This window comes from Balaenoptera ricei, chromosome 5 (genome assembly GCF_028023285.1).
Source record: "Balaenoptera ricei isolate mBalRic1 chromosome 5, mBalRic1.hap2, whole genome shotgun sequence".
NCBI classification, from domain to species: domain Eukaryota; kingdom Metazoa; phylum Chordata; class Mammalia; order Artiodactyla; family Balaenopteridae; genus Balaenoptera; species Balaenoptera ricei.
The window spans coordinates 34,235,893-34,261,085 of record NC_082643.1 but is presented as its reverse complement, the minus strand read 5'-3'; the positions used below and the strand labels follow the sequence as shown (position 1 = coordinate 34,261,085).

Here is a 25,193-nt window from a genome sequence, read left to right as displayed (position 1 = left end):
GCTAGTTGTTTGGCATGGGGTGTCCAGCCTTGTAGCTTGCTGGTCGTTGAGTGGAGCTGGGTCTTAGTGTTGAGATGGAGATATGTGGGAGAGCTTTTGCTGTTTGATATTATGTGTAGCCGGGAGGTCTCTTTTGTTCCAATGTCCTGAACTCGGCTCTCCCATCTCAGAGGCTCAGGCCTGACCCCTGGCCAGTGCACCAAGACTCTGTCAGCCACACGGCTCAGAAGAAAAGGGTAGAAGAGAAAAGAAAGGAAGAAAGAATAAAGAAGTAAATAAATCAATAAATTAAATAAAATTATTAAAATAAAAAGTTAAAAAATATTATTAAAAATAAAAAAGTAATAAAAGAAAGAAAGCAGAGAGCAACCAAACCAATAAACAAATCCACCAATGATAACAAGTGCTAAAAACTACACTAAAAAAAAAAAAACCCAACAAAACAAACAAACAAAAAATGGAGAGATAGAACCCTAGGACAAATGGTAAAAGCAAAGCTCTACAGACCTAATTAGACAAAGAAGCATACACACACACACTCACAAAAAGAGAAAAAGGAAAAAATATATATATATTAAAAAAAAAAGGAAGAGAGCAAGGAAATCAATAAACAAATCTACCAATGATAATAAGCTCTAAATACTAATCTGAGATAAACATAAAACCAGAAATAAATGAGATGCAGAAAGCAAACCTCAAGTCTACAGTTGCTTCCAAAGTCCACCGCCTTAATTTTGGGATGATTCGTTGTCTATTCAGGTATTCCACAGATGTAGGGTACATCAAGTTGATTGTTCAGATTTAATCCGCTGCTCCTGAGGTTGTATGGAGAGATTTCCCTTTCTCTTCTTTGTTTGCACAGCTCCTGGGGTTCAGCTTTCGATTTGGCCCCGCCTCTGTGCATAGGTCGCCTGAGGGCATCTGTTCTTCGCTTAGACAGGACAGGGTTAAAGGAACAGCTGATTAGGGGGCTCTGGCTGACTCAGGCCGGGGGGAGTGAGGGGTATGGAACGTGGGACAAGCCTGCGGCGGCAGAGGTCAGTGTGATGTTGGGCAGAGGCCACTCTGATGTTGCAACAGCCTGAGGCCTGCCGTATGTTCTCCCCCGGCAAGTTGTCCCTGGATCACGGGACCCTGGCAGTGGCGGGCTGCACAGGCTCCTGGGATGGGAGATGTGGATAGATGTGGATAACCTTGCACAGAGGCTTCTTTGTGGCTGCAGCAGCATCCTTAGCGTTTCATGCCTGTCTCGGGTGTCTGCGCTGATAGACGCGGCTTGTGCCTGTCTCTGGAGCTCATTTAGGTGGTGCTCTGAATCCCCTCTCCTCGCGCACCCCGAAACAATGGTCTCTTGCCTCTTAGGCCGGTCCAGAGTTTTCCCGGACTCCCTCCTGGCTAGCTGTGGTGCACTAGTCCCCTTCAGGCTGTGTTCATGCAGCCAACCCTAGTCCTCTCCCTGGGATCTGACCTCCGAAGCCTGAGCCTCAGCTCCCAGCCCCCACCCACCCTGGCGGGTGAGCTGACAAGCCTCTCGGGCTGGTGAGTGCTGGTCGGCACCGATCCTCTGTGCGGGAGTCTCTCCGCTTTGCCCTCTGCACCCCTGTTGCTGCGCTCTCCTCCGTGGCTCTGAAGCTTTCCCCCACCCACACCGTGTCTCCGCCAGTGAAGGGGCTTCCTAGTGTGTGGAAACCTTTCCTCCTTCACAGCTCCCTCCCACTGGTGCAGGTTCCGTCCCTATTCTTTTGTCTCTGTTTTTTCTTTTTTCTTTTGCCCTACCCAGGTACATGGGGAGTTTCTTGCCTTTTGAGAAGTCTGAGGTCTTCTGCCAGTGTTCATTAGGTGTTCTGTAGGCGTTGTTCCACGTGTAGATGTATTTCTGATGTATTTGTGGGGAGGAAGGTGACCTCCACGTCTTACTTCTCTGCCATCTTGAAGGTCTCTGAAGTTTGTTTTACTTTTAAGCTTTGTTAATTGGTCCCAGAACAGCCTTTACTCTGAATGAGTTTTTTAAAATGGAAGTTTTATTGAGATATAATTCACATATCTTACCATTCACCCATTTATTATGTATAATTCAGTGATTTTTATTGTATCACAAAGTTGTGCAAACATTACCACTCTCTAATGTTAAAGTATGCTCATCCCCCAAAGAAATAGTATACTTATCAGCATTCCCTCCTGATTTTTCCTGCTTCCCAGTACTCTAATCTAATTCTATTTGTATAGATTTGTCTCTTCTGGACAATTCATGTAAAGGAAAGTATACAGTATGAGATCTTTTGTGATTGACGTTTTTTCAGTTAGTATAATGTTTTCAGGGTCCACCTATGTTGTAGTATGCATTAATACTTCATTCCTTTTTATTACTAAATAATATTGTGTGGGTATATCACATTTTATCTATTTGTCAGTTGATGGTCATTGGGCTGTTTCCACCTTTTGGCTGTTATGAACAATGCTGCTATGAACCCTTCTGTACAAGGTTTTATGTGCACACATGTTTTTATTTCTCTTGGGTATGTGCCTAGAGTGGAATTGCTGGTAATATGGTAACTCTCCACTTAACTTTTTAAGAAATTTCAAGATTGCTTTCCAAAGTGGCCACATCATTTTACATTACTGCAGCTGTATATGAGGATTTCGATGTTTTCATATTCTCTTGAACACCTGTTATTATCTGACTTTTTGATTATAGCCATTTTCGTGGGTGTGAAATGGTATCTCATTGTGGTTGGGTTTTGATTTGCATTTCCCTCATGACTAATGATGTTGAATGTGTTTTTGTGTGCTTATGATAAGGCTATTTGTATGTCTTTTTTTGAGAAATGTTTATTCAGAACTTTTGCCTGTTTAAAAACTGAGCTCCCTTTTTATTTGCTAAATTTTAAGAGGTTTTCAAAAAAAAATACTTAATTGTGGTAACATACACATAAAACTTACCACTTTAACTATTTTTAAGTGTACAGTGCAGTAGTGTTAAGTATTTTTACGTTGTGCAACCTACCTGCAGAACTCTCTTCATTCTGCAAAACTGAAACTCTGTACTTATTGAACAACAACTCCCCACTTCTCCTCTCCTCAGCCTCAGTTTTAAGAGTTTTAAAAATATATTCTAGAAACAAATCCATTATCAGATATATGATTTGCAAATATTTTCTCCCATTCTGTGGCTTGTCTTCCCACTTGCCTGATGTTTTCCTTTGAAGCACACATTTCAGTTTGATGAAGTCCAATTTGTCTATATTTTCTCTTATTATTTGTGCTTTGGTGTCATATCTAAAAAATTATTTCCTAATTCAAGTTCATGAAGATTTATTCCTGTGTTTTCTTATAAAAGTTTTATACTTTTAGCTCTCACATTTAAGCGTTTGATTCATTTTGAGTTAATTTTTGTATTTGGTGCAACTTTATTCCGTTACATTTGGATTTTTAGTTGTCTCAGCATCATTTGCCGAAAAGAATATTCTCTCCTTATTGTATTTCTTGACAGCTTCACCAAAAATCAATTGATCATAAATGTAAATATCTGTGGACTCTCGATTGTGTTTCATTGAACTGTATGTCAGTTCTTAGGCTAGTAGTACAGTCTTGAATACTGTGGTTTTGTAATGCATTTTTTGAATTAGGAAGTATGAGTTCTCCAACTTTGTTCTTGTTCAAGATTGTTTTGGCTGTTGTTGGTATCTTACATTTCTGTATGAATTTAAGATGCACTTGTTAACTTTTACAAAAAAAAGTACTAGGATTTTGATAGATATTGCCTCAAATCTCTAGATCAATTTGGAAAGATTTGTCATCTTATGAGTATTAAATCTTCCAATCCATGAATATGGGATATTATGCCATTTATTTAGGTCTTCTTCAATTTCTTTTTGTAGTTTTCAGTGAACAAGTCTTGCATGTATTTTGTTAAATTCATTCCTAAATATTTTCTTCTTTTACGTGCAATATCAAATGGAATTGTTTCTTAATTTCATTTTCGGGTTATTTGTTGCTTATGGATGGTAACTAAATTGATTTTTATATTTTTATCTTCTACAGTACAACCTTGCTGTTCTAGTTTATTAGCTCTGATAGTTTGTTTTTTTATGTGTGGATTTCTTGGCATTTTCTATATTTAAGATTCTATATATAAGATGATGTATTTGTAAACTGCCCTCGTTTTAGTTCTTTCTGGACACTTTTTATTTCTTTTCCTTGCTTAGTGGCCCTGGCTAGGACCTCTAGTACAGCATCTTGAGGACATTATGCTATGTGAGATAAACCAGCCACAGAAGGACAAATACTAGATGATTCCAATGATATGAGATAAAAGCAAAGTCATAGAAACAAAGAGTAGAATGGTGGTTGCCAAGGGCTGGGGGAAGGGAAAAAAGGAATTACTAGTCACTGGTACTAAATTCTTAGTTATGCAAGATGAATAAGTTCTGGAGGTCTGCTGTACAACATTGTGTTTATAGATAATAATACCTTATTATCTGTTAATAATTATCTGTTAATATCACTTAATATCTGTTAATGAGGTAGATCTCCTGTTAAGTGTTCTTACCACAATAAAATTATAAAAAAAGTGGTGAAAGCAGACATCTTATCTTTTTCCTGACCTTAGGGGAGAAAGCATTCAGTCTTTTACCATCAGCTTAGGACATTAGCTGTCAATTTTGTGTAGATGGTCTTTGTTTATTGAAGGGAGTTTACTTTTTATTCCTATCTTGTTGAGTGTTTTATCATGAAGAGTTGTTGGATTTTGTCAAATGCTCTTTGTGCTTCTACTGAGATGATCATGTGATTTTTGTCCTTCATTTTTATTAATGTAGTATATTACATTGATTATTCAAATTTAAACCAACCTTGCATGTCTGGGATAATCCCACTTGGTTATAGTTTATTTTCTCATCCATTTAAAAGACAAAAGCAAGAAAATTTTCTGAATCTTTGTTAATAGATGCACAATATAAAAAAATGTAATTAAAAAAATAAATTTATTTATTTATTTTTGGCTGTTTTGGGTGTTTGTTGCTGCTTGCGGGCTTTCTCTAGTTGTGGCAAGCAGGGGCTACTCTTCATTGCTTTGCGTGGGCTTCTCATTGTGGTGGCTTCTCTTGTAGTGGAGCATGGGCTCTAGGCACACGGGCTTCAGTAGTTGTGGCTCACAGGCTCTAGAGCGCAGGCTCAGTAGCTGTGGTGCACGGGCTTAGTTGCTCTGCTGCATGTGGGATCTCCCTGGACCAGGGATCAAACCCGTGTGCCCTGCATTGGCAGGCAGATTCTTAACCACTGCGCCACCAGGGAGGTCCCAAAAAGATGTCATTTTTGACATCAATAATATAAAGTGGGGGGAAGTGGAGATATAAATGAGTAGTTTCTGTTTGTGATTGAAGTTATTATCAGTTTAGAGTATTGTAACTTTAAGTTATTTTATATAATTTCCATGGTAACCACAAATAAAATACCCATAGAAATTACACAGAATAAAAGGAGGAAGGGATCAAAGCATATAAATACGAAAAAAGTCAATGAAATACAAAGGAAAACAATTAACAATTAACAAATTACAATGAAGAAAATGGCAATACTAAGTCTTTCCCATTCAGTAATTACAGTACATGTGATGAGATTAAACCTCCAACTGAAAAGAAGTAAATTGGCTGAATGGATTCAAGAAACAAGGTGTCAACTGTGTTTTGTCCAGGAAAGACACACTAAGGACATACATAGGCTGAATGTGAAAGGATGGATAAAGATAGTACATGCAAATGATAACCAAAAGAGAGCAGAGGTAGCCATACTTATAATCAGAAAAGATAGACTTTAAGTCAAAAACTGTTACAAGAGACAAAGAAGGAAATTATATAATGATAAAAGTGTCAGTTCACCAGGAAGATATAACAATTAAAAATATATGCACCTAACATCAGAACTCCCAAATATATGAAGCAAACATTGACAGAACTGAAGGAAGAATTATGCAGAAACACAATAATAGTAGGATACTTCAATATAGTGCTTTCAATAATGGACAGAACAACCAGACTGCAGATCAGTAATGAAACAGAGTTCTTGAACAATATTGATCCATTGCACCGAACAGACATATATAGACCATCCTGCCCAACAATAGTAGAGTGAGTACACATTCTTCTCAAGGTCATATGGAACATTCTTTAGGATAGACCACATATTACCACGTATTACCACATAACAAGTCTTAACAAATTTAATAATATTGAACTCATACCAAGTATCTTTTCTGACCACAATGGAATGAAATCAGCAGTAGAAGGAAACTGGAAAATACACAGATATGTGGAAATTAAGCAACACAATCTTAAAAAACTAATGGGTCAAAGGAGAAACTACAAGGGTAATTAGAAAATATCTTGATACAAGTGAAATCTAAAATGACATACCAAAACTTATGGGATGCAGAGAAAGCAATACTAAGAGGGAAGTTCATAGTGATAAATGCCTACCTTAAAAAAAAGAATGATCTCAAGTCAATAACCTAATCTATGCTTCAAGGAACTAGAAAAAGAAGAGCAAACTAAACCCAAAGCTAGCAGAGGCATGGAAGTGGTAAAGATTAGAGCAGAAATAAATGAAATAGAGACAAAAAAAGAAATAGAAAAACTCAACAAAACTGAGTCAGTTTTTTTTAAAAAGACCAAAAAACCTGAGAAATTCTTAGCTAGAATAATTAAGGAAAAAAGAGAGGACTTTAACTAAAAGCAGAAATGAAAGAGTAGGCATTACAGCTAATGCTATGAATATAAAAAGAATTATGAGACTACTATGAACAATTACATGTCAACAAATTATATAACCTAGAAGATATAGATGTTCCTAGAAACATACAACCTACCAAGACTGAAGAAATAAAAACCTGAACAGACTATCGCTAATAAGGAAATTGAATCAATAATCAAAAACCTCTGAATAAGGAAAAGCCCAGGACTAAATGGCTTTACTGGAGAATTCTATCAAACATTCAAGAAGAATTAACACCAGTTCTCCTCAACTCTTCCAAAAAATAAAGAGGAGGGAACACTTCCAAACTCATTTTCTGAGTTTAGCATTGCCCTGAAACCACAACCAGACAAAGATCATCAAAGGTCATACCCTGTGACCAACTGGGATTTATTCCTGAAATGTAAAGCTGGTTCAACATATGAAAAAAAATCAGTGTAATACGACACATTAACAGAGTGAAGGACAAAAACTACACTATCATCTCAATAGATGCAAATAAAGTATTTGACAAAATTCAACACCCTTTAATAATAAAACCACTCAACAAGTTACAAATAAAAGGAAACTTCCTCAAAATAATAAGACCATATATGAAAAGCCCACAGCCAACATCATATGCAACAAGAATCGGTTGTAGTTCTACATACTATCAGTGAACAATCCGAAAAGGAAAATAAGACAGTAATCCCATTTATAATAGCATAAAAAGCAATACTTAGTAATAAACTTAACCAAGGGAGCAGAAGACTTGTACAGTGAGTAAAAAGTGTAAAACATAGCTGAAAGAATTAAATAAGACACAAATAAATGGCAAGATATCTTGTGTTCATGGACTGAAGGACTTAAAATTGTTAAAAATGCATGCTACTCAAAGTGATCTACAGATTCAGTGTAATTCCTATGAATGTCCCAATGGCATTTTTTTGCAATAATGAAGAAACCACCCTAAAATTTACATGGAATCTCAAGGGTCCCCGAATAGCCAAAACAATCTGAAAAAGAATAGCAAATTTAGAGGTCTCACACTTCAGGATTTCAAAACATATTACAAAGCTACAGTAATCAAAACATTATGGTACTTGCATAAAGAGAGATACATAGACTAATGGAACAGAATAGAGTCCAGAAATGAATCCTTGTATTTATGGTGAAATGATCTTCTATAAGGATACAAAACCATGCAATGGGGAAAGATTAATCTCTTAAGCAGGACTTCCCTGGTGGCGCAGTGGTTAAGAATCCGCCTGCGAATTCAGGGCACACGGGTTCGAGCCCTGGTCTGGGAAGATTCCACGTGCCGCGGAGCAACTAAGCCCGCAAGCCACAACTACTGAGCCTGCATGCCACAACTACTGAAGCCCAGACGCCTAGAGCCTGTGCTCTGCAACAAGAGAAGCCACTGCAATGAGAAGCCAGCGCACCATAACAAAGAGTAGCCCCTGCTCACTGCAACTAGAGAAAGCCCGTGCGCAGCAACGAAGACCCAACACAGTCGTAAATAAATAAATAAATAAATAAATAAATTTAATCTCTTAAGCACATGGTGTTTTAAAAAATGGATACCCATGTGGAAAAGAGTGAAGTTGGATCCTTACCTTCCATACATTAAAATTAACTCAAAATAGATTAAAGACTTAAACATAAGACCTACACATAAGATTTCTGCATGAAAACACATGAAGAGCTTCATGACATTGAGTTTGGCAATGATTTCTTGGATATGACACCAAAAAAAATAGGAAACAAAGACAAAAATAGACAATGAAATGAGACTTCATCAAGCTTAAAATCTTTTGTGCATTGAAATTTTTGTGCATCAAGGAACAGTGTAAAAAGGCAACCCATGAAATGAGAGACAATATTTCAAACCAAATATCTGATAAAGTGTTAATAATATCCAGAGTATATGATGAACTCGTACAACTCAACAACAAGAACAACAAACCCAACTAATTTAAAAAGTGGGCAAAGGACTTGAATAGAATTTTTTCCAAAGATAAAATATAAATGTGTAACAGGCACATGAAAAAATGCTCAAAGTCACTAATCATCAGAGAAATGTAAATCAGAACCACAATAGATAATCACCTTACACCCATTAGTGTGACCGTTGTTAAATAAAAATAAGTGTGGTTTAGGGTGTGTGGAGAAATTGGTACCCTTATGCACTGTTGGTGGGAATGTAAAATGGTGCAGCCTCTATGGAAAACAATATGGTGATTCTTCAAGAAATAAAAAATAGAATTACCACATGATTGAGCAGTCTTACTTCTATGTATATATCCAAAAGAACTGAAAGCAGGATATGAAAGAGCTATTTGCACACCCATGTTCATTGCAGCATTATTCACAATAGATAAGAGGTCGAAGCAACCTAATTGTCTATGGATGGATGAATAAAGAAAATGTGGTATGTATTTACAATGGAATATTACTCAGCTTTAAAAAAGAAAAAAAACCCTGACACATCCTACAGCATGGGTGAATCTTAAGGATGTTATATACCAGTCACAAAATGACAAATACTCTGTGGCTCCCCTTGTTTGAGTTATATAAAGTAGTCAAACTCATGGAATCATAAAGTAGAATGGTGTTTGCCAGGGTACGGGGGGCAGTGGAAATGAGTTGTTATTCAACGGGAATTTCAATTTCACAAGACATAAAAGTTCTAGAGATTTGTTGTACAATAGTGTGCTGTAGTTAACAACACTGCACTGTACACTTAAAAATGTTTAAGTTGGTAAATTTTATGTTATGTTCTTTTTACCAAAATTAAAAAAAAGACAATACAATAAAAAAAACAAAACATGCTGTGTAGGATATTAATTTTACATTTTTTTAAATGTAAGGTTTTAATGTCAAGTTGACTTGATTTCCAGTATATCTTTAAAATGAATTCAGTCTACTTTAGAAGTAACTAAGCATGCAAGGCTTCCCTTAATTGACATTGTTAGGAAAATGATCAGTGTTCTACTTAAATTTTTATATTTCTGGTGATTTGTAGTTAATTTTTCTTTTTGTGGTCTATCTTAACTGTTCTACTTTTTATTAATTCTTAGGGTACATTTAAATTTAAAGCAGAAAGTGACCTGTTCCTTGCTGAGCATCACAAACTTTTATTGTATGATGGCAAACTCTCTAGTGCCATTGCATTCACATACAATCCACGCGCCACAGATGCCCAGCTCTGCCTCGAATCATCCCCTAAGGACAACCCTTCAATTTTTGTTCATTCACCGCATGCACTCATGCTCCAGGTACTAGTGGTAATCTTTTAAGAATATTTTTAATGGTAAATTTTGATGTATTATTGAGGTGTATTTGGTAGCTTCTGACATGTAATGTAACATTTTATTGTTCTTGTTATGTTTCATTTTGAATTGTTTTGGAAAAGAATCATTGGAATCTTTACTGTGTCTTCTGTTTTACAAGGATGTGAAGGCGGTTTTAACACATTCCATCCAAAGTGCCATGCATTCAATTGGAGGAGTACAAGTGCTGTTTCCACTTTTTGCACAGTTGGATTATAGGCAATATTTATCTGATGAAGTTGACTTGACTATATGGTGAGTGCTTTTGTTTTTTCTTTCATTTGATGTGAGAGTTATTTTCATCACTGTTGAGCCGCACAATATTTTTTTCAAACTTTAAAATTTGTTGTAGGGTTAAAAGAGAATATAAAGAAATTTTTGAACTATAATTATTATAAATTCAATTCAATAATAATAATATTAATTTAAGTTGTTTATCAGTAGGAAATATGGAAGCTCTAAAAAACATAATAATGTTTCTTAAAATAATTAATTAATTAATTTATGGCTGCGTTGGGTCTTCGTTGCTGGGTGCGGGCTTTCTCTAGTTGCGGTGAGCGGAGGCTACTCTTCGTTGTGGTGCGCTGGCTTCTGATTGCGGTGGCTTCTTTTTGTTATGGAGCATGGGCTCTGAATTCGTTGGCTTCAGTAGTTGTGGCACGTGGCCTTAGTTGCTCCGTGGCATGTGGAATCTTCCCAGACCAGGGCTCGAACCCGTGTCCCCTGCATTGGCAGGCGGATTCTTAACCACTGCACCACCAGGGAAGTCCCAATAATGTTATTTTCGAATAAAGTTAGACATAGTGATAATAGATTTATCAGAAATGTATGTATTTTTGTCTAAAATATAGTTTTAAAATATTTTAAATGGTTATGTGGCAGTGATTTCTTATGGTAATTCAGCTTTCCATATTTAATTATTATTGATTGCTAGTAAGTAATTGAAATCTAAAATTTTTGATTATGTTACATAATAAGTGATATGGTTTTTAAAAATTAGATCATATGTTTGGCACCTTTGTCTCCTTTGTTGTAGTGTTGAGTGTCGAAAAGGAAGAGACATGAATTCTAGGACAAGTTATTACAATGTTGGAAAGGATGTCTAAATGAATTTTTCATGGCTGTATAATTTAGTGAATCTATTTATAATAAAGTAATTATGTTTAATTATTTGAGTAATTTTAATGTTTTTCATTCTCCTTTTTTGAAATTCTCTTTCTAATTTCTACTTTTATGTGCAACTTGAGGTTTACTACCAATGTATATATTTAATGATGTAATAATTTTTCCAGATTATTTTTAGGCAATGGAATGACTTTTTTTTTAAAGGAATTATGTATCAAAGCTAGTATTGACTACATTAAAAAAAATTAAAATAATATTATCCTTGACATATTGCTACTTCATAAAATTTTTTGCATTCTGGTCTAAAACCTTTATAACAGGGCTTAGTTTTTTTTTTTTATTAACTTTTCAACATTATTGGAATTGCTGACAGTTAAAAGTACTTTCGTGGAGGAGGTTGGCTGTTCTCCCTTTCTTTGTGGGAATCTCTCAAAACTTTTGAGAAGGACGTAACAGCCAACCTTATTCCATTCCATTTTGAGTATCTACAAGTTGTGAGGTTGAGAGCATGGCTGTAGTCTTACTACTTTACAATTTTTCTGTTGGGATAATGAACAAAATTCTTAAATTATTATTCAAGTACTTCAGTTTGTCTACAGCTTTACTTTCTTATTTTCCCCTTTATGAACCCTATGCTCCGTTCAAATTAGGCCAGTTTGGAGCCCTAACACATTTGGAGGCTATCTATCCTAGTCTGTTTGCTCCACATCTTTTCCTTCTATTTGGCCTCTAACCCTCCAAAATTGAATATACTTGCTCATCTAAGTTACATCCATTCTTTAGGGCTTTAATATACTTATGTTAGCCATTTTATTACTTGTTTTTGGACATTCCTAATTTTGCTCTATTTCATGCATGTTTTTTATATTGTTTCTAAGTGATTCATTTGTTAATATATTTGTGATAAAGGATATGAACTAAATATTTGAGTAATAAATCCTAATCTTACATTAAAATTTTAGTCCTGAAATAATGTTGGAGGCAGTTTTAGTAGAGTGTCAATTTCCTTGGAATAGAAACTTTTTATTAAGGTAGATGAAAGACTGCATCTATTTAACCCCCCTCCTCTTTTTAAAAAATAGAATATGTTTTTTCAAACCATTGTCTTTTTTCTTATTCCAGTTCAACTTTGCTGGCTTTTATCATGGAGTTGTTGAAGAACTCAATTGCTATGCAAGAGCAGATGCTAGCCTGCAAGGGCTTTTTGGTAATAGGATATAGTCTTGAAAAGGTAAAGTATCAAATGCTTTACATTTTTGATTCTTAATTTGCAGGCCACTTAGTCTCCTAAGTGGTTGAGAAATTCTGTCTGCAAGTGTGTCTCCTTGGTTATATAAAATTACCTAAATTAAAATAACCTTTTGTTGTTTTAACTTGCCCCCACTGCTTTATTAGAGGAATGTGGTATTGAGTCTCATGGTATCTTTAACTTTGAGCATAATTTGTGGACCTACTTTTTCTGGTATTGACAGCCTTTAATTTACTTACCTTGCCTTGTGTTGGTAGTGACCTTTGAAATATCTTCCTCTGCAGTCTTCCAAATCCCATGTCAGCAGAGCAGTACTTGAACTTTGCCTTGCATTTTCAAAATATCTGAGTAATCTGCAGAATGGGATGCCCCTACTCAAGCAATTGTGTGATCACATTCTTCTTAACCCAGCTATATGGATTCATACCCCAGCCAAGGTAATACATATATTGACTTTGTGCTAATATGTTCAGTAAGTTTTTGTACTTGAGAAGAGTGATAATTATGAGGATTTTCTTTTATCCGTTTACATGCTATTATGTAAGATTTCAGTGGAATGCATTTTTTGACTAAATATACTTTTGCAAGTCAGTATTTCTTCCCTCCATTCCTCCCTTCCTAAAGCAATATCAGTATTTCTTTTTTAAAAAAGCTATAGTCTTTATTTTCTGTTGTTAAATAAAATTTTATTTGAGAGAGACTTTGATTTATATTTAGTAAACCAAAGTTGGATAGTTCCAGTGTAAGTATGTTTCCTATCAACTGTAGCTCTGTTCTATTGCAAATATACATACATATATATCTATGTATCCATATGTATGTATGCATACATATATATAAATACATACTCACTGTGCTCTCTCTCTGTCTTTTATACACACATATTCCTTCCACCAACGTGATGAGCTCTTGAGTTTAATTTTTACAGGAACAGCTGAAATGTCACCCTTTCTTGAAGGCTTCCATGCTATACAGGTCACATTTAATCATTTTAATTTCACATTAATTCAAATTATTAAATACAGTTATATTTTACACAGTAATTTATTTAGTACTGTAACAGGAAATCAATTACATTAAGTGAACATAAGTGATTTCGTGATAAAATATATAAGTAAAACCTTTGATAAATCCTAATGTTCTATTAAGTTATCCTAAAAATTTGATTTCCTCTCTCCCCCTCTCTCTTTTGGTTCACTTGCAAGTGTTTACCATTGTTCAGGTTGGAATAACACATACTTACTCTAGTTGTCAGAAAAAAATGTCTGCAGACTTTTTTACTTTTCTGGAGTCATAGTATCTTACTTTCAGCTGCTCTTTTCAAATGTTAAGGAGAAAAACAGCTGCTGACTCTGATTGCCATTTGGAAATAATCAAAGGAGGCAGCTGGAGGTTGTAGCTTTTTATCTCTGGGTTCAAATTTGACCTCTTTCTCTTCTATGACCCTCAGTCTTATTTCTTTTCAAGGATTGTTTCAAGTTACTTTTTAAACCTTTACTAAACACTTCTTTGTCTTATTAAGCAGCGTATTTGTAAGGCTTTGGGCCTCTTTTGAAGTGGTCAAAAAGCCTCTTCTTATGAGATACTTACTTGTAGGGGAATATTTAAAAATTTTCTATGTATCGTTTCCTTAAGTCCATCATATTATTACACTCTATTTCTTACCTTTTCCTTGTTAATAATTTTCTTTAATTTCTTCTTCAGAATTTGCAGTTGATTTGGTAATATTAAAGTTAACTTTTGTTTCAGCCTTCTGCTTTGTGTATCCATGAGGGGTTATATCTAATTTTATTATAAAGGTAGTTATAACAAAAGGCAGATGCAAAGTTTGTTTTGACCCGAAGGTCATACAATTTGGGGGAGGAAGGAGCTTTTTAAGAAAAAGAATACAACATACTGCATGCAAAATAAGGTTTAGGGTCTTGGAAGGAACATGTCTAGATGAGTGGGCATGAAGTTTAAGCTTCATTAGCTTCATGGTAAATTCACCTCTGGTTACCAAAGTTGAGGGTATGGATGTATGAATCAATCTTTGCTTTTGGAAAAGGGTGCTCACAGTCATTTATAATATCCATTTAAGTTTGATCTGCTCAGAGACAGGCTTTGAAATGACCTAACAAGAGAGATGAATTTTCTTGTAGGTAGCAGTCTTTCATTTGCTGAGTGGCTACTTTATGCTGGGCACTGTGGGTACAGTGGTGAGCAAGACAGACCTGATTCCTGCCCTCATAGAATTTAGGTGTAATGGGAAAGACAGATGTTAATGTATAATTTGTGTGGTTATAAGATTATATAAAGAGTGAAAGAGGAAAGGTTTATTCATAATTAGAATATGAATAATCTTGAGGTCTCCAATATGTTGCTGTTAAAGCCTGTTCATTTTTCTTTAACTATAATATCATTCTCGGTAGACTGACTTTCTCCACTTTTCCATATCTTAATTTATCACTTTCCGTCAGAATTCCTTTATGCTTTTAACATATCACTCTCATCAGATCATTTCTTAGCCTACAAACTTGTCATGGTTTCTCGTTGTTTTCAGAATAAAGCATTAGGTCTTCACGCCAATTCTTTCTAGGCTTTCTATGTGAAAAACTCACTTGTCCTCAATGGCTAGGTGGGTACAAAAGGTTATCCTAGAGCAGTGGTTCTTAATCTTGGCTGTCTATAGAATTAGTTGGGAGAGGTTTTTTGTTTTTTGTTTTTTTTCAAACAAAACAAGACAAAAACAGAATCCCACTCCCTCCACCCTAGATTCTAATTTAATTGGTCTGGGACAGGACCCAGACATCGGTATTTTTAAAATGTTTTTCAGGTATTTTAATGCACAGTCAAGGATGAGGATGGTTGTTCTGGATTTGGCGAAACTTTTTGTATCATCTACCATTTTCCCTGTTTGAAATTTCCTCTTTTGTTCTGTCTACCTATTGTTCTACTCATCTTCAAAGGCTACCTTAATACCGCCTCTATTAGTGAAACTTTTCTTGACTATGTTAGCTTACCCTAAAATAATTTCTCTGGCCTCTGAATTAATAGTATTTAATAGCTGTATGGCACTTGTTTATTGCCACATAACCTTTCTTATGTTTCAGTAGGTGAGGTGTCGTTATTACCTTTTATTTTTTCACTTAAATTTATGTATTTTTTATCTTCTCCATTACTGAGGGACAGTGTCTATGCCACTGTATTTTCAGTAATACAGTGCTGCACATATAGGTGGAGGTAAATATTTTCTGCATGACTGAAATAGCATGGTTAAGAATTTGAACCATGTCGTAGAAAGTGCTATGTATCCTCAGTGACAAGTAAGCTAGGCCTATCTATTTGAACAGCAGTAGCTACATTAAAGTAATGTTATCTTTCAGCAAGTCTGTAGATTATTGCATATTTATGGTTTTCTAAACTACAATCATTTTCCAAGCCTCAATTTTAAGTGGTTCAGAATCTGCCACTCTTTACCATGTATGATTACTGATTGACTCCCTAATTCATTTAACCTTGATTGTTTATAGGACATGTGGAAGATACACAACTAATTTTTATCTTTCAGGGTTAAAAATGAAAATGCCCTCAGTGTCTGGGAAGGTAACATAAATGTTCAGTTGTAAATGATCAGGAGTAGTGTGGGTTTGGCCAAATTTAATGCCGTACTTAGTATTGTTTAGTTTATAAAGTATTCTTGATTTCGATATGAAAGTAGACCAAAAGTGGTCCTTACTTTGTGCTGTTACGAGTACTAGAGTATAATTGTTTGTGAATTTTAGAGACTATAATTTTATAATTACAGTCTTTATAGTAATGAGTTGTTATAACACAATTCTATTTTTCTAATAAATATTTCTTAAGGTAGGCTTTACATGTTTTTATATGATTTTCTTTCTTTTGACTTTTTCTTACTTTTTTTTGCTACTTCTACTTTTTTTTTCTTTTGAGTTATTCCAGCTGCTAATTTTCTCTAAAACAAAGATAATTTCTAGCTTTTGAAAACAACTATACATAGCATAAGTAGTAGGTTTATTATAAAGAAGTTACATAAGTTCATGAATAATTGCTGATTGCTAAATAGAAACCAAACAGTTTTTTCCATGGAATAGTGCTGCAAAAATTTGATATATTTGGGGGTGTTTACTTTATCGTGCTACTGTAAAAGAAGCATTTGCCTGCTTTCATTTTATAAGGAGTATGTGTGCTTGTATGTGTCAGTGGATATGTGTTATCTGTTCACATGAATGTTATTATCAAGCTAAGCAGCTTGCTTTTTGGAACAAGTATGGTCCAAGTAGAGCAACCTGAGGGTATTCCTGGAAACAGGGGTAAAATGCTGGTCAGCTTCTTTGATTTGAGCTCTTCATTTTGATTCTCTAGGTTCAGTTGACACTCTATACTTATCTGTCCACGGAATTCATTGGTACAGTCAACATATATAATGCCATTCGGAGAGTTGGAACAGTGCTTCTCGTCATGCATACACTGAAGTACTACTACTGGGCAGTGAATCCTCAGGATCGGAGTGGTATCACCCCAAAAGGATTAGGTATATCATCTCTGTATATTACATTATATAGATATGGCAAATCAGGATTTTCTCTCTCTCTCTCTCTCCCCCTCCCTCCCTCCCTCCCTCTCTCTCTTTTTCTCTTTCTTTCTTTCTCTCTTCCTTTCTTTCTTCTTCCTTCCTTCCTTCCTTCCTCCCTCCCTCCCCCCCTTTCTTTCTTTCTTTCTTTCTCTTTCTTTCCCTCTTTCTCTCTCTCTTTCTTTCATTCTCTCTCTCTCTCTCTCTCTCTCTTTCTGTCTTTCCCAATACTATTACACTCTTCTGGAAGTTTTCCTAAATCTCATCATGGTAAAATTTTAAATCTCGTTGATAATTTTAATAGTTTGTCCTAAATCGTGGTTGCCAGAGGTTAATAACTCGCTACTTTTATAGAAGAATGGTACTTTTGCTAGTATGAGTTGTTTGAGGGCAAATATGACTAGGATGATTTTTAAGGCATTGAGAGTGAGAAGAAATTCTATATTAGCCACTGGTATTGATGTTGAGTCCAGTTATCCCAATGAGAATCATTGACAACAGTGTTGTTTGGGAGATGGAGATTTTTTCCAGGGGTAGGGAGTATCTGCTTCTAATAAATAATATAATGAAACTACAGAATTTCAGTAATTATTTTCCTATATAATTAGGACTAAATTATTGGAAGGATAGTGTTCATTGATCATGTCAGTAGTTCTTGGAAGGGGTCAAAATAAAAAGTTTCACAAATGGTGGCTCTTTTGGTTTTAAGTATTGCAAAACCTGCTTCAAATTGGCTTATATCATAAAAGAGGGTTAACCAGCTCATATAAACTGGCAGTTTCAGTAGGACTTGGTGCAGGGGTTCAAAATACAGCCTTTGGACCCAGTTTGTCTCCCTCAATTTCCCAGTTCTTCTGTGTTGTCTCTTTTCATATAATCTCTCTCTTTGTAGAGTGGCAGACAACCACTCTACCTTCACATCCTCACAAATTTAAATCCAGCAAAAGAGCATCTGCCTGTATTGAGCGTTTCCAGCAAAAGTTCCTTTTAGTCTCTTTGTTGCTCGTTGGCTCGTTTGTCCATCTGTGTGGCAGGTATTCTTCAGATTGCCCAGGCATGGAGGCCCTTCTTACCTCCAAAACACATGATCTGAGTGTGAAGATGGGTTCAGTCCCTTTATAAAAATTGAGAGCTGTTGCTTGAAATCAGGAAATAGATGGTGGAGAGTCTAACCACATTCAGATTTTACTCAAAGGCTTTGGTTGTTCAATGATTTACAAAGACGAGGTTTCATATTTGTATAATACTTTTTCTATCCCTTTCAAAATAAACTCGATTTATTCTCAGACAATATGCTAGCTATAATTTAGAAAGCTATGAGGACATACAGAAGTTACATGATCTGTTTAAGCTGGAGAGGTTGTGGCAGATCTAGAACTAGGCTATAATTTCCTTCTGATTACTTCATGGTGCTGTAGGTGTGTCATGTACTGTCCTAGGTGTTAGTATTATATTCTGGCCTTGATTTTATAACTGATTAGTGACCTTGGGAAAGTCTTATACTTCAAGTGAGAGAGCTGCACAAACTTTGCGATTGTATTGTAACTCTGTAACCTATTCTTTGTCTAAGAATTGTCATGTGGAACAAATTTTAAACAATTTTCTTCCTATTTTAATTAATCTGTTCAAGGCCATGGTGGTCCTATGCTTTGGTGGTCCAGGAACTAGCTGTAAATAGTGATTAGTGGGGGGAAAATTGCAGAAAATATGAGGCAGACAAGTACCTAAATTAGGATCTTAGGACAATGGGTGTTTGGTTTCAAAAGCTTTCTACTTGGGAATTGTATGTTTGAGACATGAAAATTGACTTTAATGTGAGCCATGTGTGACCAAGCACTTTTTCAAGAAGAGGAGGAGATGTCAGAGGAGGTCAACACAATGTTTCCCTTCTTCATGAATGATACTGTGTTGAGGTGTACTTTGAGCTTTTTGTATTAGCTTATACAATGGTAACAATAGAAAAAAGTGTTTTCATACTAAATACACATATAAAGTTTAGATTTTCTTTTGCTTTTTTCTTTGTAAACTTATGTTACCATAGTAACATTCCAAGAGAGTCTTTTAAAACTAAATATAAATTTGTTACCTCATTTTTATGTTTTAAAATTCCTTTGACCTTACCCCAAAACAAACATTTTCATTGTGGTTTCTACATAACCCATTTTGTACATTTGGAGCATTGTATATACAATTGCATGTGAGATTGAATACTCATCCTTCTAGAGGCATTAAACTCTTCAGGAAACTGACTTTTATGTTTCTTATAAATAGGTGGAAAAACTATTGGGAATGAGAATTTTATACTTAACTTTGAGGTTTTTGAAATACTCAGTGTGTGTGTATGTGTTTGTCTTTTTAAAAGATGGACCACGACCTAATCAAAAAGAAATGCTTTCTCTACGAGCGTTCTTGTTGATGTTCATTAAGCAATTAGTGATGAAGGTGAGTTCATATTTCTTACCCTATAGCATGTGTGTATTGAACTTAAAATTTCACATAAAATACAATCTTGGTTTGTTTACTCTTTGCTCTGTTAATACATTTACACAGTGGAAAAAACTTTGAAAGATATTTATTTCCTTGTTTGTTTTTTCTCCTTAGGCATATAATTGATAAACATTAATGCAGAATTAGAAATTGATAATCGTAATATGTGTTATATGAATTTCTGTTGGAGTTCAAGTGTATTCATTCTTTCATTCAGCAAATGTTTACTGAGTTTCTATTACTTCTACTATTCTTAGAACTGGTGATGCAGTAGTCAACAGAGCTCCTCAAGGAGGTTTCAATTTTAGAGATTCCTTGTACCTGACATTCAGATTTTGAAAAATAGTTTTCCTGTATAAATGTACCAGATAGAAATGATTACATTTTGTCCCATTTCATTCTACTATCGGTAAAGTAAAATTTAATATTATTTTTAAGGACGGTGTTTTGGTTTTATAAGATGCCAATATATAAATATATTTGTTGCCAGTGTTTTATTCAGTATTTTCCTATATCATTTTATTTCTTATTCTTTACAGTTTAATGCTTTATTAGCTGTCACATAATATTATGGTAAATGGACCTGTTAGTATATCTTTCAGAATCAGATATCTTATTTCCATTTATTAAAAAATTTAACCTTTAAATTGCCTGTTTCTATTCTTTCCTAGTGTGTTTTGTTTCCTAATTCCTATTGTTCTTTTCTGAGATTTCAGCTTTGTTTTATGATTAATAATACAGTAGTTTGAAAATTTTTATAATGCATTCATATTTAAAAGTACAGTGTTTTTCCCAGTGAAATTACTACTCAATTTTTAGTACCTGACATTTTAACTTGGTAATTTTAGAAACTGTTCATTTTACTGTCCAAATTTAATAGAAGAAAATAAACAGAAAAATTGTCTTCTGTATTTAGAGGAGTGATAGGTGTTGAGTAATACCCTTTTACTTGTTCTTAATTATTATTTTTGCTTATGTCAGGATTCTGAAGCTTTACCAGATAGGTTATCATATAAGGTGCCAAAAACAGGATACTGATGTCTGATCTCTTTTGACTTCTACACTGTGTTGCATACTGCATGTCTTTAGTGCTTCCCCGAATTTTTATTTTAAATTTAGATTTTTATATTACATTATCTTTTTATATTTATAGCAACTCACCAAGTTGAGAAATCTGTGTGTATAATTTCCCTTTTCAAAAATGTTTTATATATGTAAGCATAAGATACTTGTCTTATGTTTTTAAAGGATTCTGGAGTAAAGGAAGATGAGCTACAGGCCATTCTTAATTATCTACTCACTATGCATGAGGTAACATTTGAATTTTATATGTTGGGATTTTATTTTTTGAAGTTGCATTAGGCGCGTTTTTAAAAGTAAAATAGTTAAAGAAATCTTTCATTAATGATGTAACTATAATGGAGAGTAAATGTATCTAGGAACTAAATGTTAGCAATCTTCATTTAAATATTCGTTATTACCGCAAGATGCCTTTGCGAATAATCATGAAAGGCTTTTAAAAAGTGTTAAAATTAGATCTCATTGACCTAGTAATAAACTGTACCAAAGAATACTTTCAGTTTATTTCCAGGAACCAGTGTAAGAAATGGAAAAATAGATAATGAAAATGACTAAAAATGATTGGATTTTTAAATTCATAACAGTCTTCCCACTGATTTTGTATAATCAGATACCGTTAAGTTAAACAACTCATTTATGGTTGATTTAAAATTATATGATTGAAAATAAATAGGTTGAAATGTCTGGAGTTTTTTCCTTTATTTTTTAGCATTGCAAAAATGTAATATATGCCAGATGTAGTCTAAATAAATAATCTGATTAAACATGTTTTAAATAAGTAGAATCTGAAATTAATTTCATATAAAGCACAACATTTATATGATAATTTACATTCCTGTGTTATAATTCATTTTTTCTGAGTTCACATATTTGTTACAGCATGAAATAGTGCCTTTTAAAATCATTAATAATGAGAGATATGGTTTGGACCTATCTTTGTTAAGTGGGGCAGAAAAGAATGGGTTAAATTTCTTGATTGGATCATATTTGACTCAAACATTAATGATTGTGATTTCTTTTTCTTCTTGAGTAGGATATTCTATTTTATTTTTAGATTTTCTTGACCCTTAGGGACCAAAATATTTCATAAGAGAGAAACTGGAAGTCACAGTGATCTTCTGTTTTCTCTGAAACTATTAAATCAGGGATTTTTCAGGTCCTTCAAATAACAGTTTTCCAAAGGCTCAGTGCCCTACTTCTAGATCATTTACTTAGCATATTGAAAATTAAATATTCAAGTAGCTTCCACAGCAAAAGTTCAAAAGCAGTGAATGAAAACCTGGAGGCAGGGCACCATAGAGATGACTAACTGCTGCTTCCCTTTAGTCTTTTGGATTTCTAATGCCCAAATAGGCCCTAATGATATGCAACAGAGGTTGTAAAGGATTTTCCTGAAATTTTTAGATTTCAGTACTCATATGTGCTTGCTCCTGTGCTATTATGCAAATGTTATCAAATTATACCATATACAGTAGCATGTTGACACAATAAGCATTTATTGATCATCTATATCTTTAATACTGACAACAGATAATATAAGAGAACTATCCAGTTATCATTTCCCAAAAGGTCTTCTTTCAGAACTAGTTTCTTGAGAGGCTTAGTGCACAAAGTGGTCCTAGTTAAATAAGTTTAGAAAGTGATACACAGTATGTTGTCCCCAGCACTACTACCATATCACAACATCTATTAGCATATTAAAGCTTCAATATGTCTTGCTGTAATAAAAAGAACAACCTGTTCTTCCTCCCCCTGCCCAATTTCTTGCTGTATAATCCTTCCTTTAAAAAAAAAAAAAATCTGTAAATCAGTATCTATTATATCAATGGAATATGTTTTAGGAAATCTTGATACAGTATAAGAGACATTTTATATCTTTGATTAAGAAATTATTTGACTATTTGGTGTTGTGTATTTTGAGTTATGCAGGTGAATATGTGTATATAAAGAATGTTTGCTTAAAAAAAGTGGATTCATATAGATGTCTACTTATTTTTTTTTTAAGTTAAAATTCATTGTTTGAGAAATAGTCATTGTTCAAATAAGTTGTTTTTCTTTATTTAAAAAAATTCTAAAATAATTTTAGGATGACAATCTAATGGATGTCCTACAGCTGCTTGTTGCATTAATGTCAGAACATCCTAATTCTATGATACCTGCTTTTGACCAAAGGAATGGGTTACGGTAAGAGTTTAACATTTCAAGAATTTTAATATATTTAATAGAAGAGATCAGTTTGGAAATGACAGATTCTTAGATATGAAAATTATTACTGGATCTTATAAAATGATTTAAGATATAAGAGGTTTTTATTTCATGTCTTACGTTTTTTGAAAAGATCTTTAAATATAGAGGCTGTGTTACTATTTAGTATGTGAGGACAGATCAGGCAAATCATTCCAGTATTTTGTATGGTTAGTGCTATTATACTGCTATTGTAAGGTCGAATTCTTCAGCAGACTTATCTTTAGGTCCTAAAACAAAAATATTCAATCGTGATCCAAGAGAAGATCTCTATCTTCCCTTTAAAACATAACCTCTTCCAACCCCAATCCCAGATCATCATTGTATTAGTCCTCTTCGGGCTGCCTTAACAAAATACCCTAGACCAGGTGGCTTAAACACCAGAAATTTGTTTTCCCATAGTCCTGGAGACTGTAAGCCCAAGATCAAGGTGCCAGCAGGGTTGGTGTCTGGTGAGGGCTTTCCCTTTGGGTTGTGCACAGCCACCTTCTTGTTGTGTGTTCACATGATTTTTTGTGTGTGTGCACGAACAGAAAGAGAGAGAGAGAGAAGAGAGCAAGCTCTTTAGTCTTTTTTTTTAATAGGGACGCTGATCCTATCAAATCAGGGACCCGCCCTTATGACCTCATTCAATCTTAATTGATTTCTTATATGCCCCATCTCCAAATATAGCCACTGTGGAGCTTAGGGCTTGAACATGTGAATTGAGGAGCACACATTCAGTCTGCAACAATCATCGTAACAAAAGAGAATACTTTTGTTTTAAATCTTTCATTTAATGAGAAGGTTTTTGGGCTACAAAAGTTTAACAGCTACTTTGTTGGATGATCAGCTACAGTAACTAATTTACTGATTTAGTTATAATAAATTTCCCATATCAATCCTCTATTACAAAGTTTTTATTTGTTACCTTTCAGTACTCATTCTCTGTAAGATAGAAGATGACTTTATACATTATACTTAAGGAGTGTATTTTCAGAGATTCGCAGAGAAACAGAACCAAAAGGGTGTGGGTGTGTGTGCATATGTGTGAGAGAGAGGGAGGGAGATAGAGAGAGAGAGGGAGGGACGGAGGGAGGAATATTGAGATTTATGTTAAGGAATTGGCTCATGTGATTGTGGAAGCCTCCAAAATTTGCAGGCTGGCAGGTGGAGACCCAGATAAGAGTTGATGTTGCAGTTTCAGTCCAAAGGCAGTCTGCTGGCAGTATTCCCTCTTCCTCTAGGGAGGTCCTTTCTTTTTTTCTATTAAAGTCTTCAACTGTTAGGATGAGGCACCCACATTATGAAGGGTAATTTGTTATATTCAAAGTCGGCTGATTTAAATGCCAGAGTAAGTGCTGACCTCATAGAATGATTTGGGAAATATTCCCTACTCTTTAATTTTCTTGAAGAGTTTGTATAGAATAATTATTATTTATTCTTGAAATGTTTGCTAAAATTTACCAGTGAAGTTAGCTAGGAGTGGAATTTTCTTTGTAGGGATGTTTTTAGCTACAAATTCAATTTTCTTAATAGATATAGGGCTGTTTAGGTTATCTGTTTATTCTTTGATAAGCATTGGTAAGTTTCTATCTATCAAGGAATTGTCTGTTTCATTTAAACTGTCAAATTTATTGATGTAAAGTTGTTCCTTTATTTTCATTTAAATATCTGAAAAGCCTGTAGTGATTTTACCTCTCTCATTTCTGACACTAATAATTTTTCTTCTTTCTTTTTTCCAAATCAGTCTGGCTAGAGGTTAATCAAATTTATTCATTGTCACTGTTTTGAGATCTTTCTTCTTTTTGAATATAGGTATTTAGTGCTTTAAATTTCTTCCTAAGCACTTTCAGTTTAATGTCATTTTTATTCAGTTTGAAATACGTTTTCCTTTTCATTTCTTGTTTTATCCATGTGTTATTTAGAAGTGTGTTCCAGAGATCTTTTTAATGTTTGAATTGGAAGTTTTTTTTTTTAATCGTTAATCCCTGGGCTTCCTATGCTAACTTGGCCTTGGGATTCTTTTTTTTTTTAATATTTATTTATTTATTTGGCTGCATATGGTCTTAGTTGCGGCATGCAAACTCTTAGTTGTGGCATGTGGGATCTAATTCCCTGATAGAGGATCGAACCCTAGCCCTGTGCATTGGGAGCGTGGAGTCTTAGCCACTGGACCACCAGGGAAGTCCCTGTTTGAATTTTAATTTAATTAATTTTGGTCTATGAGGATCTTTGTATGACTTGAATCCTTTAAAATTTATTGAGACTTGCTTTATGGTCCAGCATATAGTATATCTGGGTAAATGTTCCATGTGCACCAGAAAAGTACATGTATTTTGATGTTGTTTTGATGTTTTTGGATGGAGTGTTCTATAAATGTCAAGTAGGCTAA

At 34.5% G+C, this 25,193-nt stretch overlaps 1 protein-coding gene across 3 annotated transcripts in view; it reads left to right on the top strand.

Annotated features, from left to right (window-relative positions):
• The window catches only part of LRBA (LPS responsive beige-like anchor protein), a 737,360-nt gene that overhangs the window by 110,438 nt on the left and 601,729 nt on the right, over positions 1 to 25,193 (top strand). For all 3 annotated transcript variants that reach the window (XM_059922597.1, XM_059922598.1, XM_059922596.1), the window contains exons 10-17: positions 9,810 to 10,007; positions 10,183 to 10,316; positions 12,309 to 12,417; positions 12,720 to 12,872; positions 16,801 to 16,969; positions 19,371 to 19,450; positions 20,744 to 20,806; positions 22,662 to 22,759. In XM_059922597.1, the coding sequence (XP_059778580.1) occupies positions 9,810 to 10,007; positions 10,183 to 10,316; positions 12,309 to 12,417; positions 12,720 to 12,872; positions 16,801 to 16,969; positions 19,371 to 19,450; positions 20,744 to 20,806; positions 22,662 to 22,759 (1,004 nt within the window). The remainder of the gene's footprint in view (positions 1 to 9,809; positions 10,008 to 10,182; positions 10,317 to 12,308; positions 12,418 to 12,719; positions 12,873 to 16,800; positions 16,970 to 19,370; positions 19,451 to 20,743; positions 20,807 to 22,661; positions 22,760 to 25,193) is intronic.